Source organism: Dermacentor silvarum, chromosome 3 (genome assembly GCF_013339745.2).
Source record: "Dermacentor silvarum isolate Dsil-2018 chromosome 3, BIME_Dsil_1.4, whole genome shotgun sequence".
NCBI classification, from domain to species: domain Eukaryota; kingdom Metazoa; phylum Arthropoda; class Arachnida; order Ixodida; family Ixodidae; genus Dermacentor; species Dermacentor silvarum.
In genome coordinates, this window is record NC_051156.1 from 135,641,368 (window position 1) to 135,668,490 (window position 27,123).

Sequence of the window (27,123 nt, forward strand, 5' to 3'; positions counted from 1 at the left end):
GACAAAATAATTTATTTTAATATGCAAGAGTATAAAAGCCATCTCAAGTTTTGACATCTCCGAGTGAACAAAAAGGTCTGATAAAACACGACAAAACAGCAGCCTGAGCGCCTAATGAAAACATACGTCAGTTGAAGCATACACGTGCACACACATTTTCTCAAAACGCTAAGTCCTTAACAGCAAAAGCTACCAGTACGTAACAAGGCCCTGTGCTTTAAAACAATGGAGGACTATCACAGCCATTGCACCAAGTAGAAAAAAAAAATAAGAAGGCGCACCTTGAAAAATATTCAACTCAGTTGGCAGAAAAACCGACACATAATCGCGTATAAAACGCATTCGCTAGCACAGTGCAGATCTCAGTGAGCATAACCAAGCACAGATACACAAGACTCATTTCAGCTCAGCTTGGCAGTTTAGGAACTAATGTGGATAAAACTTATCGCAAAGCCTAGCTTCCCATTTGCATCTGCAACAAAAGGGAAAAGAAAAAAAAACATACATCAAGAACACATTCTTGTATTACCGGAGGTTATTGAGCATTACTCACAGGTAGTCACCACTAAGCTCAATTCATGCTTTTCTGGAGAACTACCCAAAATCTGACCCTGTACATCATTTTATTAACAATTGATATTTAGCTCTGGAGCAATATCTTTGCCTTCAAGCTTAGGCCCACAACACCATAAGGCACAGAAGCTTTTGGTGGCGCTGGCTCAGGGAGTTTTGTGAAGGAGATTCGAAGGAGACTTCGCTGTTTCAAAAATTGTTCTGGTGCTTGATATTACTTGTTCATTGATAACTTTCACAAGTACAGAGTAAAATATTAAATGGGGTTGGCACAGTACCACGATTTTACAGCAAGGTAATGCATGATGATAAACTGGCATATACCAATGGAGTGGCAGAAAGTATATACGTCACATAGAAAATGAGCCCATGCATACTACTGAGCACAGACATAATAGAAAAGGTAATAGCTTTCGTAGCAACTAGCCATAACTTTTGGCATGGTGATGGTTACGAAAAGAAACAGATTCACCTTGTCAAGCAAGAAAAACGTTAACGCCATAGTAAATACTTTGATTGCATCACATGAAAGTTAAACGTGAAAACAACAACAGCCAACATAAGCTCTTTGATCGTTGTAAAAACATGCTTGGGTGCAAGGCACCAGCACACAGCAGTGAGTAGTAGAGCCTCTCATGCTCGTGAAGGTTCAGTTAAACAGAGAGTTCTTAAGTGCAATAACGGATAGCGAATGAAGTACTCCATAAAAATTGCTATCAGATATCGCATCATTTTTTACATCCTCATCACAGATGATCATAAATGCACCCTTCATGAAATAAGGTGTGATGTTTACAACAGAACCATGCTGCGAGTGGTATGCCACTGTTGTCCAAGAGGCTTTTGCAAGGTAAGGCAGCTGGAGCTGCATGACAAATGTCTGTTTGACGTGAATGATTGGAGCCTCAACTACACGAACAAACAACAAATGTATGCACAGCGCTTATCTCTTACTTAGTACACTGTAAGCCCTTAACGAGCCCCTCGCATTCCAGTTGTGTTGGAAAAGTTAGCAAAGTGATAATGAACGATGCACGTGAACAAGACACTGAAAGTGACACTGTTTTTGATGGTAGAATAAACTTGCCCTAAAGGTACATCAACACAACAACAAAAGAAAGCAGTGATAAAAGTCAACAGCCTTCATGCTCGAAGCTGCCTTGTACTCTAGCATTAGTCACACTTTATGAGGCAGAGCCAAGCACTCTGCCACATTTAACATGCATCAACACTATGCTGCAAACTCAACGATGAAGAGCAGCGTGCACAATTATATATATATATATGTATATATCTTGTATTATCATGACTAAAATCTCACCATGTGTGGTCCACTTTAAGAGCAACATAAAAGCATCTGCACATTTGGCAGAGGGTTTAGCAACAGGAACACGATACTAATGGCACTGTATCACTCAGTACATCCGAGCGGGTCACAAGACGCAAGTCTTGAAGAAAAACACTAACAAGAATTCACAGGATTAGGTAAGTCTCGCAGGAAGTCCAACTTAAACCTTGTTGGACGGCGACATTACGAAGTCTGTCAGATCCACAGACACAGCACGTTTGAGTGGCGACTGATTCTTCTTGGCTTTTCGAAGTCTCCGTTCTAGCGTCTTGCTTGCAAATTCTGCCTCCGAAAGTTTCTTCTGTGTTTGCTAAAAAGCAAAAAGAAGTCCGATCGAAACAATGAAAAAGGAATAGAGGTGAGCAAATACAGAATAAATATTTCAAAACGAGTATTAAATGAAATAAAGTAAAAGAAAGGCCAAATATTGATACAAATATCAGAAAATTTATCATGAAGCTTAATGCTTAAAACTTTGCACAAGAACACATGCTGCTGCAAATGTTCGGGAGTCTGCTGGCATTACATAACAAGAATTTGCAAGCTATCAGTAACTTCGGTACTTAGGTATACAGGAATCAAGATGTACAGTATGGTCTACTCTCATTAAAGGGAGGAACTAATTGTAGGCCAGCACTGATTACAACTCAGTTCTATCTAAAGGTCTGAAAATGATTTCTTTATCAATACAATGTTTGTTGAATAGAACTGCGCTCTTCTTGCACTCTGAAGCTGAATAAATAGTTATGTTGTACTGTATATCAGATTTTCAGCTTAATAGTGGACCTGTTTTATGGCAATTTTTTATTGCATAGCAATATTTCCTTTCCAGTTTTAAAGACGATAGTCTTTCTTGGGGAACTTAAACGCTGAAAATTTGGTCTGTCTGTCACCCGATTCAGCCACCCGGCCAAAGTTGGACCACTTGCTTACCGCCCACACTACTTAAACTGGTACGGCTGTTCATACTTGTGAACGTTATCGATCACAAGTAAATATTACGTATATCTGAGGCGCAACATCACTAGGTAAGTATTAGGAGGTGTGTTCCTTTAATAGAAAACACATAGATACGTAACTCTAAAGACCCTAGTTTCTTAAGCTGCGCTGAAAATGCCATGCTATGCGCGCCGACGAACGACGTTCCCCGACTGCGCGCCGACGAGCGCCCTCTGCCATGGAGGAAGGAAACCCTCTGCACAAGCTCATGTTTCCCGATGTATTGCCAGATGGCGTCCATGTCTCACGCAGCACCTCCTCAATTTTATCAATGCCAGCCAGATGCGGCCAATTCAACATAAAGTTCCTCCAAAATATAGAAAGGTTCTCCTCGCTTTACGGCGGGCAGGTGGGTTTTACGGTTTATCGTCAGCTCGTGAAGGTCAATCTGCGCGACAGATGAAAGCACGGACTGTGCATAATGCGACTCAATCACCGGTTTGTGCTGTTACGATTGGCCTGTGTGGTGAACAACTTGCGTCGCAGTGCCAAAGCCACGGTGAAAGCCAGGATGTTTGAAATACGCAGTGCCGGCCTCAACTGTTGAAAAAAGGCTAGGAGGCTGCAACGGCGAAAACATGTTAGCCTTTGTGTGCATATTCTTGCCTCCTGCCCCACGGCGCGCGTGACGCCCTGATGTCTGTGTAGGCTTGCCAGTGCTGTTTCCCTTCAGCAAACAAGACGGTTAACCTTCGTGTGTGCATTCGCTCCTTCTCCTCCTCCTCGGCAAGGAAGACGCCGGTGTCTGTGTGTGCACGTCAGTGCATTTCGCTCTTGCTGCGCTAGTGGCGGTTGGAAAATCTGTTGCACTTACATGTACCGAGCGACGGCCGCAATTGTGAAAGACTATGAAAGACGCCCCCGCCAACGGACTTAAGCGTTCAGCACAAGCTAGACTGTGTGCCGCTTCCCGTCGGAAAGCTTGCAGAGCTGACCACTCCGTAGTGATGTAATTAAATGTCTGTTACTTGCTACGACGGTCGTCTTGCGTCTATGCCTGGGCCCCTCTCTTCTGGTCAAACTCCAGACCACCGGCCCACGCTGCCTCCGCGGTCCTAGGTGCAACAGTTTTTAACAGTGCATAGCCATCGTTGGCGCTACGCGGGCAGACTGCAGTCACACCACAATAAAGAGCATGGATCTTTTCATTGTCGGGTTCAGCGGGTCAGAACCCTGTCAAGGGTTTGAAATCAGGAAGAGGGCTCCTTATTCTATGTATGGCATACGCAGTAGCATGTATGTGTGACGATTCTAAAGGGAGCTGGGATGACATGTGCTTTTCTTCAGTGATGACAAGGACTGAACTCCAGCTAATGTTCAGTCCTGTTTTTTTTTTTTTTTGTGGTGCATTGCCCGGACATTCGAGCAATGGTATCCCTTGACTACACCATTCTGGAGCTATTTGAATCTTCTCATGAGGTTTCTGGTTCCACCAATGCAGCTTGCCTGGAAAGTCTTTTTCAATGCGGAGCTTGAGTTTTGCTTGCAGGAACGTGAACAGACATGGACATCATAATCTCGGAAAATGTTTTATAGTGATTCACTCACTACACAGATGCAGGCCTGTTGTTTCGTGTTGCAGTTGCAGTATAAAGGTTAGCAGGGGACGGGGGGAGGGTTTAGCAATGCATCTTTACTTGAAATAAGCCTTTGCAATGCATGAAATATTCCCGAGATAGTGTCATGTGAGAAGTTAATCAAATCACATGTTTGAGTGACATCACTCAGCCATTCTACATATAATGGGCAGAGGCGGTGAAAATGTGGAAAGCGGCGCCACTGCGCTTTAGTGAAGCCGATGTTTAAGACCTAATACTAACACAGTTTACACAGACCACATAAATTTGGCCCATGATTGCACGGACCTACCCTACTGACTCGGTGTTTTGTTTACACAGCCGTAAAAATCGTTTCAGGGCCTATTTAGTCGCTAAGCGCGCAATGCCTTTTCTGACTAGCTTGCACTGTCCTGAAAAGGAAGGTCATTGGGACTTCCAAGCTCTGCGTTCATTGTGCCAATGGAAGAGTAGCTGAGCTTTCAACTCCAAATACCTAATGGTGCTACCCTCAGGCACCTCACATGTGGGGTGCCTGAGGAGGTAAAGTGAGGAAGTGCCTCACCTCTACACCAGAGAAGATTCTAAAATGTCCAAGTTTTCAGTAAATGAAGTGCGCTGAGCATCTGTTCTGGCCAAAAATATTCAACTGTAGCAACATGTGAACACCAGGTAGACAACGACAGTGCTGTCCTGTGCTACACCAAGATGCATGACTTGCAGGTCACTTGTAATGTTCGCACTGTTGAACTCGGACTCCGAGAGTGACACGCTGGTGACACCACACCCATCAGGTGTGGCTTGGTGCAGGCTCTGACAATTACTTTGTTTTGCTTATTAGTGACAGCTGAGAGTAGCCAAAATATGGACTGACCTGTTGTGTGCCAAGGAAGGCGTGCATCAAGATGCGGTGAAAGGCTTTTGTAGCGAATTGCAGGATATGGTGGAAATCAACATACTTTCCCTCTGGTAAACCCGTTTTACTCTAGGATGCTGCGAAACCCTCCACATTCAAATAATCAGTCAACAACTGCATATATGATGGTCACTCCTTTCTCAAACCCTCATAAATGCAGTATGAGTTTTTCATACAGTATGCCACTCTGAGCACAAGGAAACTTTTGAGTGTCCATCTTTAATAAAGAAACTTCAACTGTATCAAGGGCATGCTACCTGGTTCACTCCTATCACAATTCAGAAGATATACATTTTTCGATCACTCCCACGACCACGCTGATCACACGAAGTCTATCAGGAATGACTGTACAAAGTGACGAAAGAAGACGAGAGTGACACGTACGCAACACTGCAAGGGACTTACCTCAAGCTGCGAGTTGAGCATTACTTTCTCCGTTTTGAGCGTCGAGAGCTTCTGGGCAATGGAGTTGATCTCGCGGTCTTTCTGGCGGCGCAGCTGTTCAAGGTGCTCCCTGCGCTGACTCTCTTCTTCCAGTTGCTTCTGCTGCTCGGCTCTCTCCTGCTCCAGCTGCTCCCGCTTCTCCCACTCCTCGGCTAGGATCCTGCAGAAATGCCGACAAGTCCAGTGCATGACTTCAGCTGCACCTGAATCCACCGTGGTAGCTCCGTGGCTATGGCGTTGCAAAGCAGAGCTTGAGGGCTCAATCCCAGATGCGGCAACGACATTCTGACGGAGGCCGAATGCAAAAAAGCTCGTGTACTGTGCATTGGGCGCACATTTAAGAATTCCGGGGGGCAAAATTATTCTGGAGGCCCCCACTACGACGTACCTCTAATCAGATTGTGTTCTGGCACGTAAAACCACTGAACTTAATTGTACGTTAAATTAGACCGCACCTGAGGAACACTTACCTCGCATGAAATCCTGGTTTTTCTACCTAAATGTAGCATAAACATGCCACGATGAACAAACTGATTTTCCTGAGATAACTGAAGCTCAGAAAGCTTAAGTACTTCGGAGGGTAAATAGAGATTACCTTTAAAAAATTACATTTAGGAGTCTTACGTGCCAAAACCACGATCTGATTACGAGATATTATAAAAACTGAAAATGTGATTTTCAGAAAATCAGTTATTGGCCTGTTCTTGTAGTGCAAGAGACATGTCCCCCACCTCCCTTAAGCCTTCATATACACAAAGACTTGCGAGGATTTTCGCACACCATTCCCTCTAGAATGCAGCTGCCATGGTTCGAAACCTGAGACCTCATCCCTGGCAGTGGATCAGTACAGTGACTAAGTGACTAAGGCGAGTCTGCTCCAAGTTCTTTTCCCGAGATGCGTGCACCTCGTGTTGATTTACCATCTAAAAACGCAAAATTCTTCCGAGCAATGGTTGGAAAAACTAAGAGAATGGAATAAAGAGGCAGTGCCAATTCATGGGTGGCAGCATACAGAGAAAGACTATGCTGATGAATACCTTGACTGCAGGGTCCGCACAATTTCTTCATCCCTCTTGGCCTGCCGCTCTTCCTCGAGCTTGCGCTCGAGTTCCTGCTGGGCTGCTTCCAACTCCTGTCGTTTTTGGTGCTCACTTTTGAGCTGCTCCTCCGCCTGCCGGCGAGCCTGCGAAGACCGATGGCAAGCACAAGAGAGATGCTCAGACAGCTTGTGAAATATGAAAGCACAGAAGTTGCACATAACACCATGCTTAGAACAGTGAAGAGAAACACTACGCAAGCTTACACTGGTACGGTGCTACTTAAAAAAAAAAAAATCTGACCACTAAGGTGAAAATGTTGATTGTTGGTAGAGAAAACGATTGCAGAACATATGTTTCTGAACTCTGCACCCAAGCTGTAGCAGCAATGATGTAAGTCTAATGTCACATTTTCCCAGTACTCTGTCTATCATAGCCCACAAAAGCTTTGTCTTATTGGGCACCTCAACAAGGTCCACACAGGTTTCCAAGAAGAGTTCGCTTTTTTCCCCCGAACGCAATTAACTAGCAGCAATTCTAAGGCTGCCGAAATATACGACGTCAAAGGTATCTGGTGTGGGAACTGCAAAGCTGCATCATTGCCAGTGTGTTACTTTTTGTGTACTATCCTCATGAAATGAAACGCTACAGGGAAATGGTGAAGTAGAACACCGAATAAGCTAAATAATCTGAGAGTGCAATGCATTAGGTCGCTAAAAGTGGTAGGAGCTCTGATCATGCCAATGTAACATGAACTTGAGTCCGTGGAAACAACGGTACGCATATTAGCCCTAAATCGACGCATTTAATTCCGCAAGTATGGCGGATTCTGGCTCACCAAGCCTCTGCTCAAGCTAACTTGACATGACACAAGTGCTACCTGTCAAGCTAGGCCTGCGTTGTCTTTTTAAAGGGGCCCTGAACCACATTTTATCGAAGTGGAGAAAGGCATTTAAAGTTAAGTAGGCTATTTCAGAAATACTATTTCAGAAATTGCTACAATGAGTACGTACTTAAATGCGTTCAGCAGAAGCGGAGTTATTTGCAATCAAGCACGACCTTCGCGGTGCTTCTACTCCTTCAATGACTTGCACGGCGAAGGCTACAGCGGAGAGGGGCGGGCCCACAACGCTCCGACTACTGAACGTCACCGTGGCGCACAGTTCAAATTTGATTTTGGATGTTCACGTAGATGCCACTACTTCCGATCTTGGCGCCTATGACGCAGACCACAGCTAGTACACGCAACTGTAGCGCAGCATTTGCTTTGTGCACAACAGGGCTTGAGTGCATGCTTGCGCTCATATACTCCAGTCTGACCATGCTATGTGGTGCGGATCGGCTATGCCGTTCACCAGCTTGACTGACAGATAGTAGCCACATCCAACTTGTGCATTTTTGAAGTGCTATCGATAAGTCTGCCAAGGCTTCTAACCAGGAGCGGCCAGGAGTGAGCGTGCGCTAGCAAACGTGCGTGTGGTCTCACCTTAAGTTCTGTGTGGTTCGAGACTAGTTAAGCATTCAAAACTAGTCGAAATTAGCGAGACCTGTTGGCTATGACACCGATAAGAAGAGTGGCCAAAGTTTAATTCCTACGCGGGCAGCAGCGGCCGAGCATCAGCAGACAATAGTCGGCTTCTTTCGGAAGTACAGTAATTATCGAAATTCGTAAGAACACTTTCGCTTACTTCAGCCTGCTTATTAAACTTCGTCAATAAATATACACAGTAACAGTAAGAAAAAGCACAGCAATCCAAACACACTTCTTGATTGACATCAGCTATAGGCCAATAGCAGCCACGTATGGGAATCTGCTTTATTACAAAATAAAGCGTCCAAAAAAGAGTGAGGAGCAGGCTTTTGGTGAGAAGAATGTTTGAGAGAAAGGTGGCTTCGCGAGCGCTCCGCATGCGAGCACGACTGCAAAACTTGGCTGAGATGTTCACAGCAGCGTGTGCTAGCAGCAAACTACGTTTTTTCACCAAGCCCAAGGGGTGGTAGGACCCCTTTAAGCACAGTCAGCACCAGACCATGTGAAAGCTATAGGCAACATTACAACTCTAAAGAAATCAAGCGACTGCATATATTTAAGGGCTCTGCACAAATTAGTCCACCCAAATGAGCAATGTCAAAATGCAAGCGTCTGCTATCAACTGGAAGGAAAGGAAAAAATACAAATAATGTTCTTAGGAATGGCTGTTCCCATTGAAGAAAAAGAAGAAAAAGCTGCATGTGAATGATTACGTTGCTGCACTTCACACCAGCAGCTAAGTAGAATATGGCTGGTTATTGCAACAATAGCAATGTGGACTGTCTAGTTAAAGTCCAGCTACGTGGCCCCACCAACCTAGTCGCTCAAGTTTACATCCCCAGTAACACAGCAAGGGACAACACGTTTGTGGAAAAGGTAAACCAGCATTTTATTTTTCCCAATAGGCTTTCTAGTGCACATCAGAGCAATATCACAGGGACCATCTATAAACTTTAGAACACATACAAGGAATAGATATCTCAATACTTGAGCTAGCTCCACAACCCTTGTAAAATGAACATACTGTATTTATTCGATTGTAAGGCGGTCACGATTACAAGGTGAAAAAAAAAAAGATTAAAAAAGAAGAACTTAAGTATGTACACTAATAAAAGGCAATATAAATTAGCCGACAGATTACTCATACTCGGCGGAGACTGCCCGAAATACTGAACTACTAACACAACCACAATGCAAAATGGCAACCATGAAAAATGGGGGAAAGGAGCTTACACACGCGGAGGGAGAGAGAGTGAGGTTCCTCGGGTGATAACGAAATTGGACTGTGAGAACTTTTCCTTGAGGTGTAGCTTTACGACAGTGTGCGTCGTGATGCCACTGAAGCCACAATATAATGCAAAATTCGCACTGCCTTCAAGCCGCACCTTAGGTGAAATTCACATAACTCACACTCCTGCCTTACTGTTAATTTTTTGTATTCTCATTGCAGGTTATATGCACAATAGTACGATACTGCCCCACCCACCAATTTCGGTTCATAAAATTCACACTAACGTCTAAAATCTATATCGCGAGAAATGTGGCGCTGTCGCTGCCATATTAAAACAGTAACTGAATCTATCACCCTGGCATATAAGGGTCAGGGTTGACTTTGAGGCTAAGGATACTGGGAAAAAACCTCACCTCATATTAGAAAAGTTAAAGGCACTTAGGTCTCCTTACGTGCATTGAATGCGAAAGCATTCTGGGCGTGCCAACTATATTGGTGATACTGTCACATGACGTCATCACTTCGTTATGCGACCTTGCAACTTCAGGTTCTTACTTGGTCACGTGACTATGCCACATGACATGATCACTTGGTCATGTGCTCGAATTGGGCAAATTCAATCTTGGAGGTGGGCAACCCAAATTTTGGGGGTGGGTCAAGTAAATCTTGGGAGTGGGCCAGGTCGGTTTTGAATGTGGGTCAACCAATTTTCGAATTGGGCAAAGTCAATTTTTTTGGGTGTGGGCCACGGCGTTCGTCCGAAGCCCTGGCCGTTCACCGTGGGATTTCACAGGGCGAGCCAGCAGTAGGTCCAGTGCCGGAACGTAACGTCATCACTTGGCCACATGGATTTCGGTACCATCGGATGTTAACGCAGGACGCTCGCCAGATTTCCCGCTTCATGGGCGTGTAATGCTTTCAGATTAAAAATACTGGTACCTTCAGCACCAACTCACTTCATCAGCTCTAGCTGGAACACTTCGTATTTTAAACACCTGACTACCCTTGCCTGAGAAGCCATTCGCTATTGTGGTGCACAGCTGATTGAGCCAAAGCAACAAGTGTGGGCCACTTTTGTTACTGCAAGCAACGGCACATTGGTCAAGTGCAACCCAATAAATTAAAGGCAAAGAGATGCTACCTCTTTCTCCTTCTCAAGCTGAGCGAGATGCTGCAGTCGCTGGCGCTCCTCTTCCTGCTTCCTGGTGTGACAGGCCTGCCGCTCATTCCGGCGCTTGATAGCCAGGTGGCGTTGGTATGAGCGGTACGTGTACGAGTGCTGTGCTGCCGTCTGGATGGCTGCATGCAGCAAACGGACAGATGTCAATCATTTTTGACTGTAGCCTCGCAGCACTTGTAAATGTAGCAAAACCCTGCCTTTAGAGAAACACGTCTAACTGTTGAGTAGAACTCCTAGTTAGGCTAGTTGGTGGACTGCTGGAGAATGTAAAGTGTAACAAAAATCAATCAATTGCAACAAAATGTTGTCTATACAACAATGGTCATTCTGTTATTTGTTTATTGGTACTGATTTGTGTCTAACGATGAATTCCACTGGGCTGTTTGGAGTAGTTTGCATCCTAAACTGGCCTTTCCAAATCAACTCACTTTGCCGTGGCGCATTTCCTAGCTTCACTATCGGGGCATGGATTCAACAGAAGATTTATGGGCATACTGTATCACTTTGTGTGGTTGAGCGAAGTGAGCGAGTCTAGTTGTATCATCTTGTGTAAGCATCATGCGTCACTGCGTTTTTTGCCTGATGGCTGCATTTTCTGTCAAGTGTGGTTCGATTAGCACTTCAAGCCCTACACACAATAGATATAGAAATGCTGAAATGACCCTAATAAACTGCCAATTATGAACCTTACTCCGCAGAAATGGCATATAATTTCCAGAATTGGGTGCACATGGCAATTTCTTAGGCAATTTGGCATGAAACAGTTTGTTTTTTACTGGCATACTGAAATTTGAAGGGGAACAAAGAAATAGTGAGCACTCTCAAGAATTATAGCAACTGCTCTGGGTAAACAGTGGAATGCACCACGAATTGCTTCTTCTAGGCAAACAATCTAAGCCTAGGTCAGGGATTAAGCATGAACTAAGGCTGTTTTAAGCAAGGTTAAATGTCTGATTGCAGACGATCCTAGAAGCTAGCAGGCTACAGTAAAGTGAATGGCAAGATGCAATACATTAAGCAATGGATACCTGACATCCACTGCAGCTTCGACTTGTAATCGGAGGCAGAGAGCTCAACGACCTTGTCATCTGTGGTGACCATGAACCGATGCCCTTTCCTAGCAGAGGTGTCACCCACTGGCTGCATAGAAAACACATCACAGCACGTTGGCCCTGGCACAAACACTCCAACTGCAGATGCAGGGCTGGATAAAATTCACATGCACACAAGCCTCACATTCTACTTAGATCCATGCCGCAACCATGCCAGAAACAGTTTCCTTCATGAAATGCGATAACATGTACAACCTCTGTAAACCTGCCCAAGAACATCTTTTCTTTGCGACACCCATGTGCAATAAGTACATACTGTATTTACTTGTGTAAGGTGTAGGGATGGCAGTGCACTCCAGCGCCTTTGTGCGGGCTGCCACCTGTTCTGTCGTCCCTACGCCTATCCTTTTCCACCCGCGATGGCTGTCGGGGGTGGCTTTTCTCACGGAATGGTTTTGCGGCAGCGGCACTTCGCACTGCCAGCCGCGGCGTTAGCGGTGGCACAGCTGGCATGACCAGGAGAGCGAGCGCAAGAGAGACCTTTCCGGGACATCACTCCATACGGTCACGTTTTTCCTCTCGTCCGTCGGCTCCTTTGTTTGGCCATCGTTTGGACTTGAGGTCATCTGTGGTGCCCTGCACCTACGGCGAGCGCGTACCTTGTGTTGCTCATTTTCCAAATGTTAAGCCGAAGAGCGGTGCCTTATGAAACGCGTGGTCATTACTACGCTGAGCCGCACTTCAGAGGCCCAAGCTGACGGAGATTGCCCTAGCTCTCGCGAGTGGGCCCATTGATTACAGCAAGAGCAAGCTGCATAGCCGTGGGGACACTTTTCCCAATCAGCGTGTCGCGGGGAGCCATTCTCCCGCAGCGACGTACAAGCGGTGCCCCTTTCTGCATTTTTCGCCTTCGGTGTGGGAGCCTCTGATTCCTGCGCCAGCCCGGGACTGGGTACGTGTTTGTGCAGTGCTGGGTGCCGTCGGGGACAAATAAACTGCTTCCGTTAACTTAGGGCAATACTGTGTTTTCCCTGCGTGCCCAGCACTGGGGGCCCCACTTTTGCGGCCTGAGCCTGCGCAAAGTGAGGCGTTAGATTATGCAAGGCAATGGCTGTTCTGGGGCCCTACGTCTCATTAAGCCAGTAGCGCACCCAGGATATCTGCCAGGGGGGGGGGTGGGGGTTGACAGTTTGCCAATACCATCTAAACAGCACTAATTTCGATTTCTTCACGGGAAATTGTCAAGAAAATTTGCTTTTTGCGCGTGTGCAGACGATTGCGCGTCTTGCATCTTAGTTGCAGTACTCAAATGCGTAAGGAAAGAAAAGGGGTTAAACAAAAGGGGGGGTTAAGTCGGCCTCAGGGGGGGGGGGGGGTTACAACCCCCGAATCCCCCTCGTCGATGCGCCACTGCATTAAGCCCAAACCCGCGGTAGTGGTACTCCTTCAAGATACAAGACCCCCACAAAGGCCCACACTATACAATTTTTTTATGGGGTGTGGGTCTTAGATGAGGTACGGTTATGGCTATTCACTAAAGCCTCAAATTGCGCTCAGACTGCTATGCAGAATAATGCAACCACTGGCGGCCGACTTTGAACAAGCCCACCAATTTTTTCGTTGGGCCAGAGACAATGGCATGAAAATGTACAAGTAATCAGGCAGCCTGAAATAATGAATTGCGATGGTAACGTTGATTTCGTTGTTTTTAGAGCACCAGAACAGTGGGAAATTCGTGCCTAGTGTTGCGCTCGGTTAACGCAGGTCTGAAGCACTTCTTATCGAAGTAGCGAAATGCATTTGAAATTAAACTAGGCTAGTTCAGTAATACTTTGCACCAAAAAGTACTTCAATGCGTGCAGCAGAAGCACAGTGCTCTGCGGCGCCACGCAAGCAGTCGCAGCTGTGCATGGCCTCCGAGATACTCCCGACGGGATCTCGGAGGCCACGCCCAGGCCGTACCTACGTGCTGTGGTGCGAAAGTTTAGTGCATTCACTCCTCCCTCTCCCTGCAGCGCGATGTGCGGTCTGGGCGTGACCTTCGAGATTGCATTGGCACCGGTGCCATCGCAGAGGCCCCGAGCCAGCCGAGTCAAGCTGGTGAAGTTTGCTTGCCTTCTCATTCACACAGTGGAGCGCTGTGTTGTGTGTGCCACATGCTGCTCAACTGCAACGAGCCAAGTCGAAAGCAGAAGCGAAAGACCATCGCAATGGAACAGAAGGCAGCTATCTAAAGGATGTCGCATGTTGCACATGCGGAAGATTCTTTAGTTGTTTTATTCAAATTTTATTGCACGCGTGGCGGTGTAGCAGTTCCGCGGGCCACAATGCCATCTTAATTCCATGTTTACAATTGTGCACCTCATTGGGCATATATTGCAGTAAATGGCAATAATGGATATAACGAAGTAATTTCAGCTCCCCCTTCAACTTCGTTTTAATGAGATTCGAATGCATTGGTTACGATGAAGGAACTTGAGGGTCGGATGAGACCGTTATAATGAGGTTCGACTGTACGATGCATATGAATATCCTCCTGAGACCCAAGGACAGCCCAGAGACAATTGCTTTTATGTTATCTCACTGGTATGTTAACATGATAAACCCATTTTTATTTAAATGCCACGGTTAGATGGGAGAACCAGCAGCTTCACATGCATGGACAAAGTGACCATCATCTGATACTTGAAATGGCATAAGCTACTTTTCTTTGCACAAGCACAAAAATAAAGCAGCGTCATCTTGCTGTAGGTTGCCATGTCGACACTGGATCCTGGATTTTCATGTCATTTCGTGGTACTTGAAATGCACTTTACATTTGCTCTTTGTCACCTGTGACCACACAACAGCCTTTAGAGTTGAACGTCTTTATAACTAAGTGCTTGGGACCTCAGAAATAATTTGTTATACAGGTCACTTCATAGTAAAGGTGGCACACCGTAAAGCTCACAATAGAACCAGGACAATTATTCCTTCGTTATAATGGTCATTTCGTTGTAGAGGCGTTCACTGTAGAGGTTCATTGTAGAGGTGTAGAGGCGTTCACTGCAAAGCTCAATTATTGAGGGAGCAATGTGCTCCGACAAGCAAACTGCCATGGTTTTCTTTGCAGTTGGCAGGCTTTGTGTCTTGTTCTCGCAGGGTTTCGCATTGCACCGGCAGCACCGGTTTCTCAGACATGCGCACATGATTTTCAGGTTGTTACGAAGGAGAGCGTTTTCCATCCGTGCCATTTGAGGATGGGAAGGAAATGCATCATGCTGAAATGCAGCAGTGTCTACGTATGCTGAAAGGAAGAGGTAATTACGTTCACTGTTCCTAGTGACGCGGTACGGTTGCGAGTACGGGCTCATGCAATCCCAAGGGAAGATTGCGAGCCAACGTCTCGCGACTACGTTTGTGAGAAGCACTTCTCAAAGAGTGACAGAGAACAGGCACTACTACAGTAAACTAGCGGGTGAAGTCCTTCTAGACAAGCGGAAACGGCCTCCTTGTAGCCAGGTGCCATTACACCAATATTTCCGAACTGTCCCATGACTAGTCTTCCATTGACAAAATAAAGAAAGTCAACTGAATGCGACGCGAAGTGAAGCAAGCTAAAACGGAGATATCGGTGGGTCCAAGATACGATTCAAGCCCCTGGCACCGGTGAGAAAGATAAAATGGGGGCGTATTGCTGTCTCCCACATTTGCCACGAGTCCGCGGACTGTTGTTTGTGCCAATGCAGTGAAATATGAGGAAGTAAGCGCCTGTATCAGAATCGAGTGCATCCAATCACGTGGAGAAGTGGCTAGTGGCGGATGGTGCTGGACGGCTTTGAACAGGTGAGCCTCTGTGGCAAGCACGCTGCACAAGTTTTAGGGGCGAAGCTCCTTAGGGTGTGGGTCTGTCTCTCCTCTGTAGTAGTAGTAGTAGTAGTAGTAGTAGTAGTAGTAGTAGTAGTAGTAGTAGTAGTAGTAGTAGTAGTAGTAGTCGTCGTCGTAGTAGGTAGCCACGTCTACTTATATGAAAAAAAAATTCCGAAAGTTGTGTCCGTAGCGCGGAATCGAACCAGGGACCCCTCGCTTCCGAACGCGCGGCGCTAACCACTACGCCACGAAGGGCACATGGACACACGCACCACCGATGACAATAAATACCCAACATTAACGAAAGACTGCGCGTTTCTAACGCGTTTGTGTTAGCGCGTTACGGCCCGTGTAAGAAGCTGGTGTAAGACGCTGTGGTCTCTCCGCCTTACCCCCGTATTCGTAAACGCTCCTCGACTTGAACTTGACTTGCCACCGCCTTGGGCAGCGCGTTCGAAACGCGTTGAAGGCGGTGGCAAGTCAAGTTCAAGTCGAGGAGCGTTTATGAATACGGGGTTTATACTCTCTCAGCAGTCATGTGATGGCGTCGGCAAACGCGGTGCACGTTCCGGCATGTGTAAATGGCTGCGTAAGACGCTGTGGCCTCTCCCCCTTACTAGAGAGTACTGCACGTTTCTAACGCGTTTGTGCTAGCGTCCCCTTAAGTGGGAGATGGTGCAATTATAATGAAGGGCGCTGTTATAAAATAGGAATGACGTCACATATGGCGCGTGTCATTGGTGGAAGTCAATCGTTCGATTTAGTGCGGCGAGACTGGGCGAATTACACGGAAGATTCACGGTTTACCGATGATTCCCTCCGGAGCTTCGCCCACTCATCATCATTCACCCCGTGGATATGCGGTGTTTTTTCCATTCTCTACGAGTGGTCTTGAACGACAGATGGTGCATTGGTGCTGTGCCCTGTGCCATGACTTTATTGTGACGTCACAAGTGAGCGCTGTTTCGGTTCCTGAAAAATTCTTGCCCTGTTGATTGGACAATACAGTCGACATATGTTTGCCCGGTTGTCAAAAGGGGTGATGATTGCGTAAGCGTACCATCATTAACGCTAACTCAAAAAACAAAAAAACAAAAATGCATATCTTGATGGTGCAATTTAAGATCAGCGTATGCAATGTCTGCACTTCTTTTTCTTTTGTTAAGCAATATTCCTTCTCAAACAATGTTTGCCTTTCTTATTCAACAATGCAATCTTACTTTAACATGTAGGCTGTTAACGATATCTATTGCTTTATTTGCCATAAAACCGTCTAGTCGGAGCTTCCCAGTGTGTGTTCCTTCTGTCAGTCTGTTTTTCTGCGCTATTTAGCCACACAAGTGACAGCGACAGATTTCTAACAAGAAACATGCCCCCATACCTCAGCGCGCGTGCGAGATGTGATGCAGATCTCTCCACTTTTGCGGCTCCCTTCCTTGGTGCCAAAGTAGGTGAAACTGTGAGGACGTAGCACGAAGTACATCTCCCACCACAGGCCCAAGGTCGACATTTTCTTTTTGAGCAAGCCCTGTAAAGAGATAAATGTTGTAATACACAACAGAACCTCTTCCAACTAACGCTAAAGTCTACGAAATTTTGTGCATGATGCAAGAATGCCATGGTTGATTTTAAAGGGACACAAACAGAAACACCAAATGGTCTGCCAAGACTGGTAGGGAAAATTTCCAAAACTGTTTATTCAGTGAAAGAAAGTTATGGTAATTTTTAGCTGTGAAAACCACTGCCAAACTTCTCAGTCTTGCACTAAGGTGCGACACTGATGATGTCACTGTTAGGTTATAGATTTCATGGTATCACATAATTATAGTTACTTGCAGCAAAGGATTCCAAAACTTGCCATTTTCTGCATTTGTAGACAGTCAAATGCAACGCAATGTTTTATTATATTGGTAAAAAATTTACTAGCCCATATCATTGACAAAATCTATGACAACACTGAGAGCTGGCACAGAAACTTCCTTAAGGTGGAGTCGTTACCAGTCTTCTATAATTGCGACTTTTCTGCATCATTGAGCCTCACATGTACAACATGTTAAGACTAGTGGGGGTGCAAATGCCCAAATTATTTTGTAGCTATTTTTGGATCAGGTAAAACCAAATTCTACAGCAGACTAATTCTGATTTTGGAGCAGTGTGTAGATTATATCTTAATATATCTATCATATATATCTTAATATTGGAGCACTTTGGAGCATGATAATTTTAATTTAGAGCATTTATATGATAACGTGTGGTAAATCACTTAACCTTGCATTCTGCAGTATTAGAAAAGTGTGGAAAAGCAGCCTAAAGGCACTTTTCATAATATTTTTGTATTAAGTGCTGGTGAAGTGACTGGAAGTGGTTTCCAGCAGATGTGAAGAAGCTAGGGTTAATGAACACCTCAGTTGTTTATTCAAAAACATTTCTAGGTGATGCAACAGCACCAACTAGTTCAAACCAAGATTCTGCAGGTGACTGACTTTGCTTTGCCACTCACTAGACTCACTAGAACTCCAAATGTCGTGTTGCAATATAAGCAACACGACATTTGGAGTTAAATCAATTTGAGTGATTGGGTGCATACCCCAGCAATACCCTTGACAAACGGGCACTCCAAAGTCCTTTGAACTAAGGGACATTTACTGAAAAGGCATTCACCCGAGGTGACACACGACAAAGAAGTATCTCCTTTCTGATAGAGAGAGAGAAGTCACAAGGGAAAGGCAGGGAGGTTAACCAGGCTTCCTTACTGATAAGGTTCTCCTGCGGAACGGGAGATATCCAAACTACTTTTTGGGTGTAAAGGCGTAGCCCATTAACAACACACAAGTTGTCGAAACACATTGCAGCTTTGGTGATAATTTAATTGCATCCAAAAATGTTTACACTTAGCAGATGTCTAATTTGCCTTCCAGTGAACATTTTTGCAGCCATACATTCAAACGCATGCAACTGACTCTGTTGCAAACATCGCCCCCGTCGCATCACCGTACTTGCAGTAGTCACCTCAGGCAGCTTTTTCTCCATGTTTTTCTTGCCATCCAGTTTCATCGGCAAAGCTAGTGATCTAGAATATGGGGGCAATATGCCGACCTACGCGCGCCGTATGTTATCGCGGGTGTCACATGAATTGGTGCTTGTAGCCGCAGCGTTGTCGTCGCTAAGTACTGAACGCATCTAGCAAACCATAGCAGGCTATTTACTCGCAGACAACTTCCGGTAGCAATGAAGGAAGAGTTAAGGGGGCAAAGTGTGCACAAGCAAGGGTGCTTAAGAAAAGAGTCCCACATTTTTATCCGCTGGTTTGAGCTGACGAAGAGAAAACAAACACCTTATTCACAGCAGCTAAATAAGACAAAACACACCACTGAGTGTTAAAGTTGACTTATTTTGCGGGTCTTCTCTTCCGTGCCGGGGCAAACACGTAACTGCTGCACGCGGAAGCTGCGTCGATTCAGCGTCTGTTTCGAGAAGTAAAAGCACTGCCAAACACTGCGGGATAACTTGGCACGATAACATGTGCACAAGCTCCACGCCCTTAGTTTTTTTTTCAGTGCCACAGAAAGCTGTCCGCGAGTATACCGAAGACCGTTTTGGAGAGTGCATCTCGTATGAAGCCCAACACGTGTTCCAGACCAACCGTGCCCCAGGCTAGCAGCATGCTCACTCATTCATTGCCCATTGCTGTTGAACGAACGTTAAATTTTGCTACTAACAAAAAGGCACACTGATAATAATGAATATGCTAATTATAATGCTGCGACGTGCCTTTCATGAATTGTGCTTTCTTTTTTAATGCTTTCTGCTTCTTCATTTCGCGTTGCCCAGATGCACAATATTTTAGCGTTTTGTCCGCTTCATATTAAACAAGCAGCACCTTCATTTTTGTACGCTGCTTTCCGAAACAAAAATATAAAGGAGACTGCGCTGTACCGTGTGTCACCAACGAAACTCCTTTTCGCAAGGGGTCCTTCATCGCAAAGTAAAGGTGTTTACTTCAAAGTACTTTAGTTTGCCCGTGTGTCAGGGGTATAAGGTAAATGTAGTGACCTTCCTCCTCTCCTGGCCTCTCCTTCTCCGAGTCCCCTCATCATTACATGCAAAGAGCAAACTGAGGATGCTGCACTCACATCCTCAGTTTGCTTTTTTTGATCGCACTTCGCAGCACTAGTGATCACTGCGATATCAGGGCAGTGCAGTCCGCTTATAACGATATCACGAAGAACGAAAAATCTAGTTGTTATAACCGATCATCGCTATATCAGGACTGCCGTAAAAAGAAAAAGCTGTCGAACATACCTTTGTAGCTCCTAAACCAAATTTGCCACTCACGATAAAAAATCCACATTGTAGAAAGTAGGCTGTGAAGAATAGGACGTTTATTTATACCTCTAAACAGCGTGTTAAGCATTAGGTGCAGAGAAATAGTAGGGAATCTGCACTCGCCTTCACGGAAGTTTTAGGTTCACAACCGTGGCGTACATCGCGTCCAGCAATGAAATCATGATGAAATCAATGCGCGACTTGAATGATGACACTGCACTTTGGGTGAACATTGAGGTAGGTGTCAAAGACAGGCCATTGTCAATCTCGTCATCACTGCCGCTGCCGCCTCTGTCGCACAACGCCGCCGTCTGTCACGAGAATGATCGCCCCGTCGGATATCTCTTCGCAGAATGAGGCAGCAGTATCTGCACTCAGAAACTCCTCCATCGAAGCACCACCTATTTCATCGTCAGTAGTGACGCGCTCCTAGAGTTCGGTAATATCAGCGGCTTCCACCGTGGTGGGTTTCACCCATGGGGGGGGGTTTCGCCCTGCGGCACAAAGCCCGCCTTTTCCGTTGATCAGCATGGCCACTGCTTCTAGCCTTTATGATCGTGGTGCTCCCCGTTTTCAGAATTGTCGATATCATCGACTGTGCGAGCTCGTACTTCTTTAGTCTGGCAAAATTCGTAGCTTCGTCTCAAGCGGAACAGCTTTGTGCTTTGTCGACGCACTTACCGCTGCTTCCGTGGCGCATTTCTGCAGTCGCTGAGCGAGGGAGGGAGATTGTAGAAAGGGAGTGCAAGCGCCATTTGCTTATCGCTCTTTTTTTTCTTCTTTCACTCGCTCTCTTCTCTGGATGCTTGCGTGATCACCGGCAACGCGGCCGCGAAGCAGCTGGCGTCATCTTGTGGCACGCTGCACCAACTTGCAGTGCTCTCCGTGGCTTTCGCGATCGGCACGCGGGCGGGACCTGCTGCACGGTAATGTCGGCAGATATGAACTCGCATAGGCAAACTTTTCGCCCCATCTTGGTTATGGGGAACTTAGCAACGTAAATTTCACGATTATTCTGCCTGAAAACCTTGCCCAGAAGGCAAGATGTCGAACATTATATCCAATATGCGGTGAATAACATATCGTTAAATATGTTTTTTTTTCCTCATAGCCCTAATGCATAAGTAGATACTCTTAAGTCCACTCATCATTATAACCGATAGATTGTTATATGTGGTATCGTTATAAGTGGACTGCACTGTATTCGCGATGGCGGGGCTGCTCACTGCGATCAACAGCAACTGTAATGATGCCGGCGGGAGTAAAAACAAAAGCAAAAGACCAAGAAAACAAAAGGCACAGCTGGAAGTGCATCGTTGCTTCCGCATTTCTTTCCGTGGAAACGGTGCCAACAGAACCATGCGACTCCGCTTCATCAACAGGGAGGCACGGAGAAGCCCCGGAGTTCCTCACCTGCCCTCACTTGCTGGCTCAAGCAGCAAGGTAAAAAAATGTCGCTATCTTTACTTTTATTCCGGGGATCTAATAGGGTGTGGCTGTTGGTGCCCACAATATGAACAGAACACGAACGCTACGTTTACAAGTCCTCGGAGACCAACCACACAAAGCCCTGCACTACGCCAGCAATATTTACCCAATGTCTACCAGAGCCAAAGCTGTTTCGGCATAGTGCGGCACAATTTTTGTCATTTTTACGCTTTCGGCGCAATTTGGAGCAGCAATCTGTGCGAGTATCAAAATGGTGCAATATGTGCAGGATTCCCACCCCTGGACTAGAGTGACTCATCTACAACTCGGGGCAATGTATAATACTTAGCTTAACCTGACGTTCTACGGTATCGCTTTGAAGCTTCTACCACAACTAATTACAAGATTATGCTGCTAACAGTCACAGAGATAGAAGCGGTGCAATGTAGCACCAAACTTCCAAGTTACAGGTCACCTTTTTGATGACATCTCCCACATAGATGTCGTAGACCTCTGCAGACGCTTCCACAAGGCCACAAGGCTCAGACCCCGCCGTGTAACGTGTTTCGAGAAATGCCAGAAAAGATTGGAAGTGGAAAACGGGGAGCAGAGTGGCCAGCTGACGGAAATCTTGAGAGTCCCATTCTTTCCCCAAGGCCTTCACAAATGTGCTTGTCACCTGAAAAGATTAAACAATGCTTTGATTAGTTCCTGCATACATAACGCAACAAACATGCATGACTCTCACTGGTTACAATTAGTGAGTGCTGGTCTCAGTAATGGCAGTATATCATGCCAGCTTGCATATATAGCATCACACTGGTGATGCATTACAGGTAACTTGTCAGCTTTCGAGCACTGTCACTTTTTCTGTATCATAATTATTTCACACAAGAATGGATTATAACAATGTTGCACCCAAAATTGTAGCCATTGCCAGGTCAAGGGGGCCCTTTCCTGACATTTATTCACAGATGTTACGACATTCAGTAAATGCATCATCATGATTGCAGTGTACTTCATTTTTTTGCTCAAGGCACCCATACAAGGTGTAAAAACATCAGTATATGTTGTATTTCTGCATAGACAAGTGTAGTATGCTTTCTTCAAGAATGAACTTCTCTCGCCAGACAATTTTTCGCCAAAGCCCTGTCTACATTGCAACCAAGCAACTTATGCATGCTACACTGAATGGACAGTTCGTATACATCAACACATCAAACCGCACACAAATATGAACTGCAAATGTAAACAACACAAATGTATGCATATCTGGTATCAAAAGAACAGAATCTAAATGGAAAGCAAGCGCCTTCATTTTTGTGCAAGAATACAGGCCTACAAGCCCATTAATGAATGATTACAAAAAACACTTCCATCCACTTGACAGACACACTCAGGAATGCTTGCTATTGAAGGTGCAGCACCTCTGCAATGCAGTTCAAGGGGGCAGCCCAACATACTAGATTGCACAACTAACCTCTTCAACTTCCTCTGCAACCATGATGACCTCTGTCATATCCTTCTGGGATGTCCGCAGCTCTCCCAAAAAGCAGAACACCCGAAACAGCTGCGCAACACATTTCTCGGGGAATGCCACAAACTCTCGGTCAAGGTATTTTTTCTTGCAGACGAGCCAGCACACATCCTCAATGTGGTCCCGGTATCTGAAAGACAGTAACGAGAAATGTTAAACACAGAACAGCAGTGTGTAATTGGACTCACAAAAGAGCCCAAGACACAGGAACCGAATTAATTTATGGGTTGCCAGAAACCATTGGAAACTCCACTTAATCTTGTACCCCCCTTGAGCAATCCGATAGTGAACACACAAGTTCCTTTCAACAGGCTGAAGCTGCTAAACATTCGCACCACACATAAAAGCGTTTAATGAGACTAAATGTTGAATGGAAAACTTACTTTTTTTTACACAGGTCAGGTCCGAATTCACACACACTCAGATTTGTGCGCAAAAAGCTTGTGTGCAAAACAGTGCAGGTAACCAGTAAGATGAATCTTTGCAAGTACGGCCTCTTGGTAAAGAGTTGCTCCTTAACAACTTACTTTTTAATTGTCTTGAGGTCAAGAGTGCTGGGCAGACCTTGAAACAGCTCCTTCAGTAAGTACACCATGTACTGTTCAAACTGAAGTTCTCGTGTGCTACAGTATTCTTCCAGCGCTGCCTCCGCCCTTGTATAGCCAAGAACAGTTCCCAAACTTGACGTAAACACCTGGTAGGTGAAAGTGAAGAAAAAGGGGGTGCAATGAGATTAATTAAAACCTCGTAATTAAATGCATTTCAGACTATTCAGTTTCAAAAGTGAGAAACCATTGTAGTGTGTAAATCAAGAGAAAGCAAACATTAAGCGGCTTTGCAGTGTGTATGCTTAAGCACGACACTCCGGACTCTCTTTCTTTGTTACTGTTTGGCCAAGGTTTAAAGTTTCAGAATTCGCTTCAGCTAAAAACTGTTAGGTCGTCTGATAGTGCAACTGGGTCGTGTGATGAAATGCGCGTTCCTTTGAGGCTAAGCATTAACTACCAGGGCATTTTTAACACCTCCGCTTCCCTTCATGACCCCATACGTCCTGCCTGTCAGACAAGCCAGCAGTGATTCAATACAGATTACTACACGTACATCGATCCTGCCCTTTGCTTTGTTACTGTAGAAAAAGGAATGTGCATCCGCTCTCCAGAGTCGCTGACACAGCAGTATGTCAACACAGGTGGCGCCACAACACAAAAATAAATACGCGGCAAAATTTGTGCAGCATCAAACACAGTTCAAGTACACAAGTCGTATATGCCATCCAAGTTTATCCAAGTGTTCGCATCTATTCCATTACCGAGTCATTTGCTGGCCTCACAGTGATACCTCACAGGAATGCAACATGCGCATCACTGCTGATGTAGCGTGTTATTTACAGCTGTTTAGTTCAACAACAGTCTTGATTTTTGCGGACGCGTAGCTGTCGCAACGTGACAGCACAAGCAGTTCAATATGACAAGCTCAAATGCCTTTTTTTTTTTTTTTTTAATGATGCGCGCGGCATCGCAGCGCCTGCCAGCCCGTCGCGGGACAATGAAAACAAAACTACGCGAGGTGACACGAGGCCCTCGTTCAGTCACACAGGTGTCCAATCAATAGGCATTTCCTGCCTGCTGCGACCAACCAACGCATATCGGGGCGGCAAGCGTGCACTGCCGCCCGCACTTTCGAAAGCGAGAGCACAGATTGAAACGGCGCGTCAACCAACGCATCTTGCCGGTTTAAACTGGGGCAATGAAAGCAGCGCGTGAATCTCGTAGGCTGCGCGCGACCTCCCACCCGCGATTTGTATCACACGCACGGACGGTCTCGTTCTAATCATTTCATCTTCCTTTTTCAATGTCGCCTACGTGCATGCATGTCGTATATGCCCGGTCACTTTTGCCGCCGCCAGAAACGTTATATCAAGAAATGACATCAGCGACATCAAGCCAGGGCAGTACGTGTGGTAACCCGCTAGCGACATCCGCCACCCAAGGCATTCAGTTTTTTTTTATTGCTGTCAATGAAGCAAATCCGGAGCAGCGCGGTAGCGCAATGCATGGTCGCGTCTAACGGTTCGGCACGGTTCACTGGACAACGCGCGCTACCACGGGGGTTTGAGCGGTTATATTCGCACTAGTACGAAAAGCCACATAGAAAACGAGAATCTTCGATTCCTCACAATAACGGGAACGCGACAAAAGACGCGGTGTGGGCGTCTTTTTATCGTGTTTTCGTGAGTCACAGACACATTGTATTACGGCGCGCACACTCGTTTGATAATTGCCTACCTTGAGGCGAGACTTGGCCACTTTGCCCGAGTTGCCATCGCCGAGCGTGTCGAAAGCGTGCCATATCGCGTTAGTCACGTCCGCTTCCAGCTGACCCATGCCGTTGCTGTCAACGGCACTCGGCTTCGCCATGATCTGAAAGCACACGCATTCAGCTGCGGGAGTGGGTGACAGGCGACAGACGGGCGGCTGCGGCTGGGCCACGCGACTCCTACACCACCTGTTGAGTCACAATGGTAACAAATATGGCAGCATCAAATGCCAGCAGAGGTTGCTTGGTTTGAATGAAGTTCGCTAATTGCACGACTACGTTGGTACAGATTACCAAGTTTTGCGTTCACTGCCATTCGACGCAAAGCGCTGTTTACAACAGACCGCCAGAAAAAAATCGGTGCCGCCCGCTGGTCGCGTCCACCAGAGGGCAGAACACAAACAATTTGGCGCTGAATTCAAATTTATCATCGGTCTTTTAGGTCAGTGAACCACTGGTATAGAAGTGTGAAAGGATAGAAGAGCACTACAAGTAAGTGATAAATAGAAATATCGAGGCCTACGTTGTACAAAATATAAATTATAAGCAAAATGTTCCGTTTTACAAAAAGAAAATAACCACAACAGAATGTGCAGTGAGTGTAAGCCATATCTTCAAGTATGCTCCATTTTATAGGATGCTGTGTCAGTATTCTGATCATTCAATTGACGGAAACTTTTGATTTTGGTTGTTCTGAGCTTTTTATAGTGCATTGCAACATGTTAAAATGTGTGTATCGTTGGCTTCAAAACGTTAGTAACCACGACTTCTGAGAACAACGTTGCATTTCCGAGCAATTTCTGACCGTAGCCTGTAAAAAGGCTGCGTGCACAGGTTGCGGATATATTAGGCTTTTTCGTAGATTCCGTGGTCCGTAAGCTTTTAACTCCGACCACACATTTCCTGTCACGGTCTCATTTACGTGTAGGTATAGCCATGGCTTCAAGTCTCCCTTCAGTGGAAGGGGGGGGGGGGGGGGGGGGGGCTCATAGTGCGGCGACCAGTGTCATCATTATCAGCCTATATTTATGTCCTCTGCTGGACGAAGGCCTCTCCCTGCGATCTCCAATTACCCTTCTCTTGCGCTAGCTGATTCCAACTTGCGCCTGCAAATTTTCTAACTTCATCACCCCACCTAGTTTTCTGCCGTCCTCGACTGCGCTCCATTCTCTTGGTATCCATTCTGTAACTCTAATGGTCCACCGGTTGTCCATCCTACGCATTACATGGCCTGCCCAGCTCCATTGCTTTCTCTTAATGTCAGCTAGAATATAGGCTATCCCCGTTTCCTCTCTGATCCCCACCACTCTCTGCCTGTCTCTTAACGTTAGGCCTAACATTTTTCGTTCCATCGCTCTTTGTGCGGTCCTTAACTTGTCCTCGAGCTGCTTTGTTAATTTCCAAGTTTCGGCCCCTTATGTTAGCACCGGTAAAATGCAATGATTGCGCGCTTTTCTTTTCAATGACAGTGGTGAGCTCCCAGTAGGATTTGGCGATGTCTGCCGTATGCACTCCAACCCAATATTATTCTTCTGTAAATTTGCTGCTCATGATCAGGTTCGCTTGTGAGTCATTGACCTAGATAAACGTACAAAGAGCGATGGAACGAAACTTGTTAGGCCTAGCGTTAAGAGACAGGAAGAGAGCGGTGTGGATCAAAGAACAAACAGGGATAGCCGATATTCTAGTTGACATTAAGCGGAAAAAGTGGAGCTGGGCAGGCCATGTAATGCGTAGGATGGATAACCGGTGGACCATTAGAGTTACAGTATGTATACCAAGAGAAGGGAAGCGCAGTCG

At 45.8% G+C, this 27,123-nt stretch overlaps 2 protein-coding genes across 2 annotated transcripts in view; both read right to left on the bottom strand.

Annotated features, from left to right (window-relative positions):
• Positions 1 to 25,513, bottom strand: LOC119445806 (switch-associated protein 70-like). Its single transcript, XM_037710093.2, has 10 exons — positions 25,293 to 25,513; positions 23,535 to 23,701; positions 22,951 to 23,137; positions 21,946 to 22,149; positions 17,098 to 17,244; positions 11,844 to 11,955; positions 10,777 to 10,934; positions 6,874 to 7,019; positions 5,798 to 5,996; positions 1 to 2,231 (listed from the first exon to the last, which is right to left on the bottom strand). Exons 1-10 carry the CDS (start codon positions 25,422 to 25,424, stop codon positions 2,082 to 2,084), a joined length of 1,602 nt encoding a protein of 533 aa, XP_037566021.1. The 5' UTR covers positions 25,425 to 25,513; the 3' UTR covers positions 1 to 2,081.
• Positions 1 to 27,123, bottom strand: part of LOC119445803 (calcium-transporting ATPase sarcoplasmic/endoplasmic reticulum type) — a 663,011-nt gene that overhangs the window by 559,429 nt on the left and 76,459 nt on the right. The gene's annotated exons all lie outside the window — the stretch shown is intronic.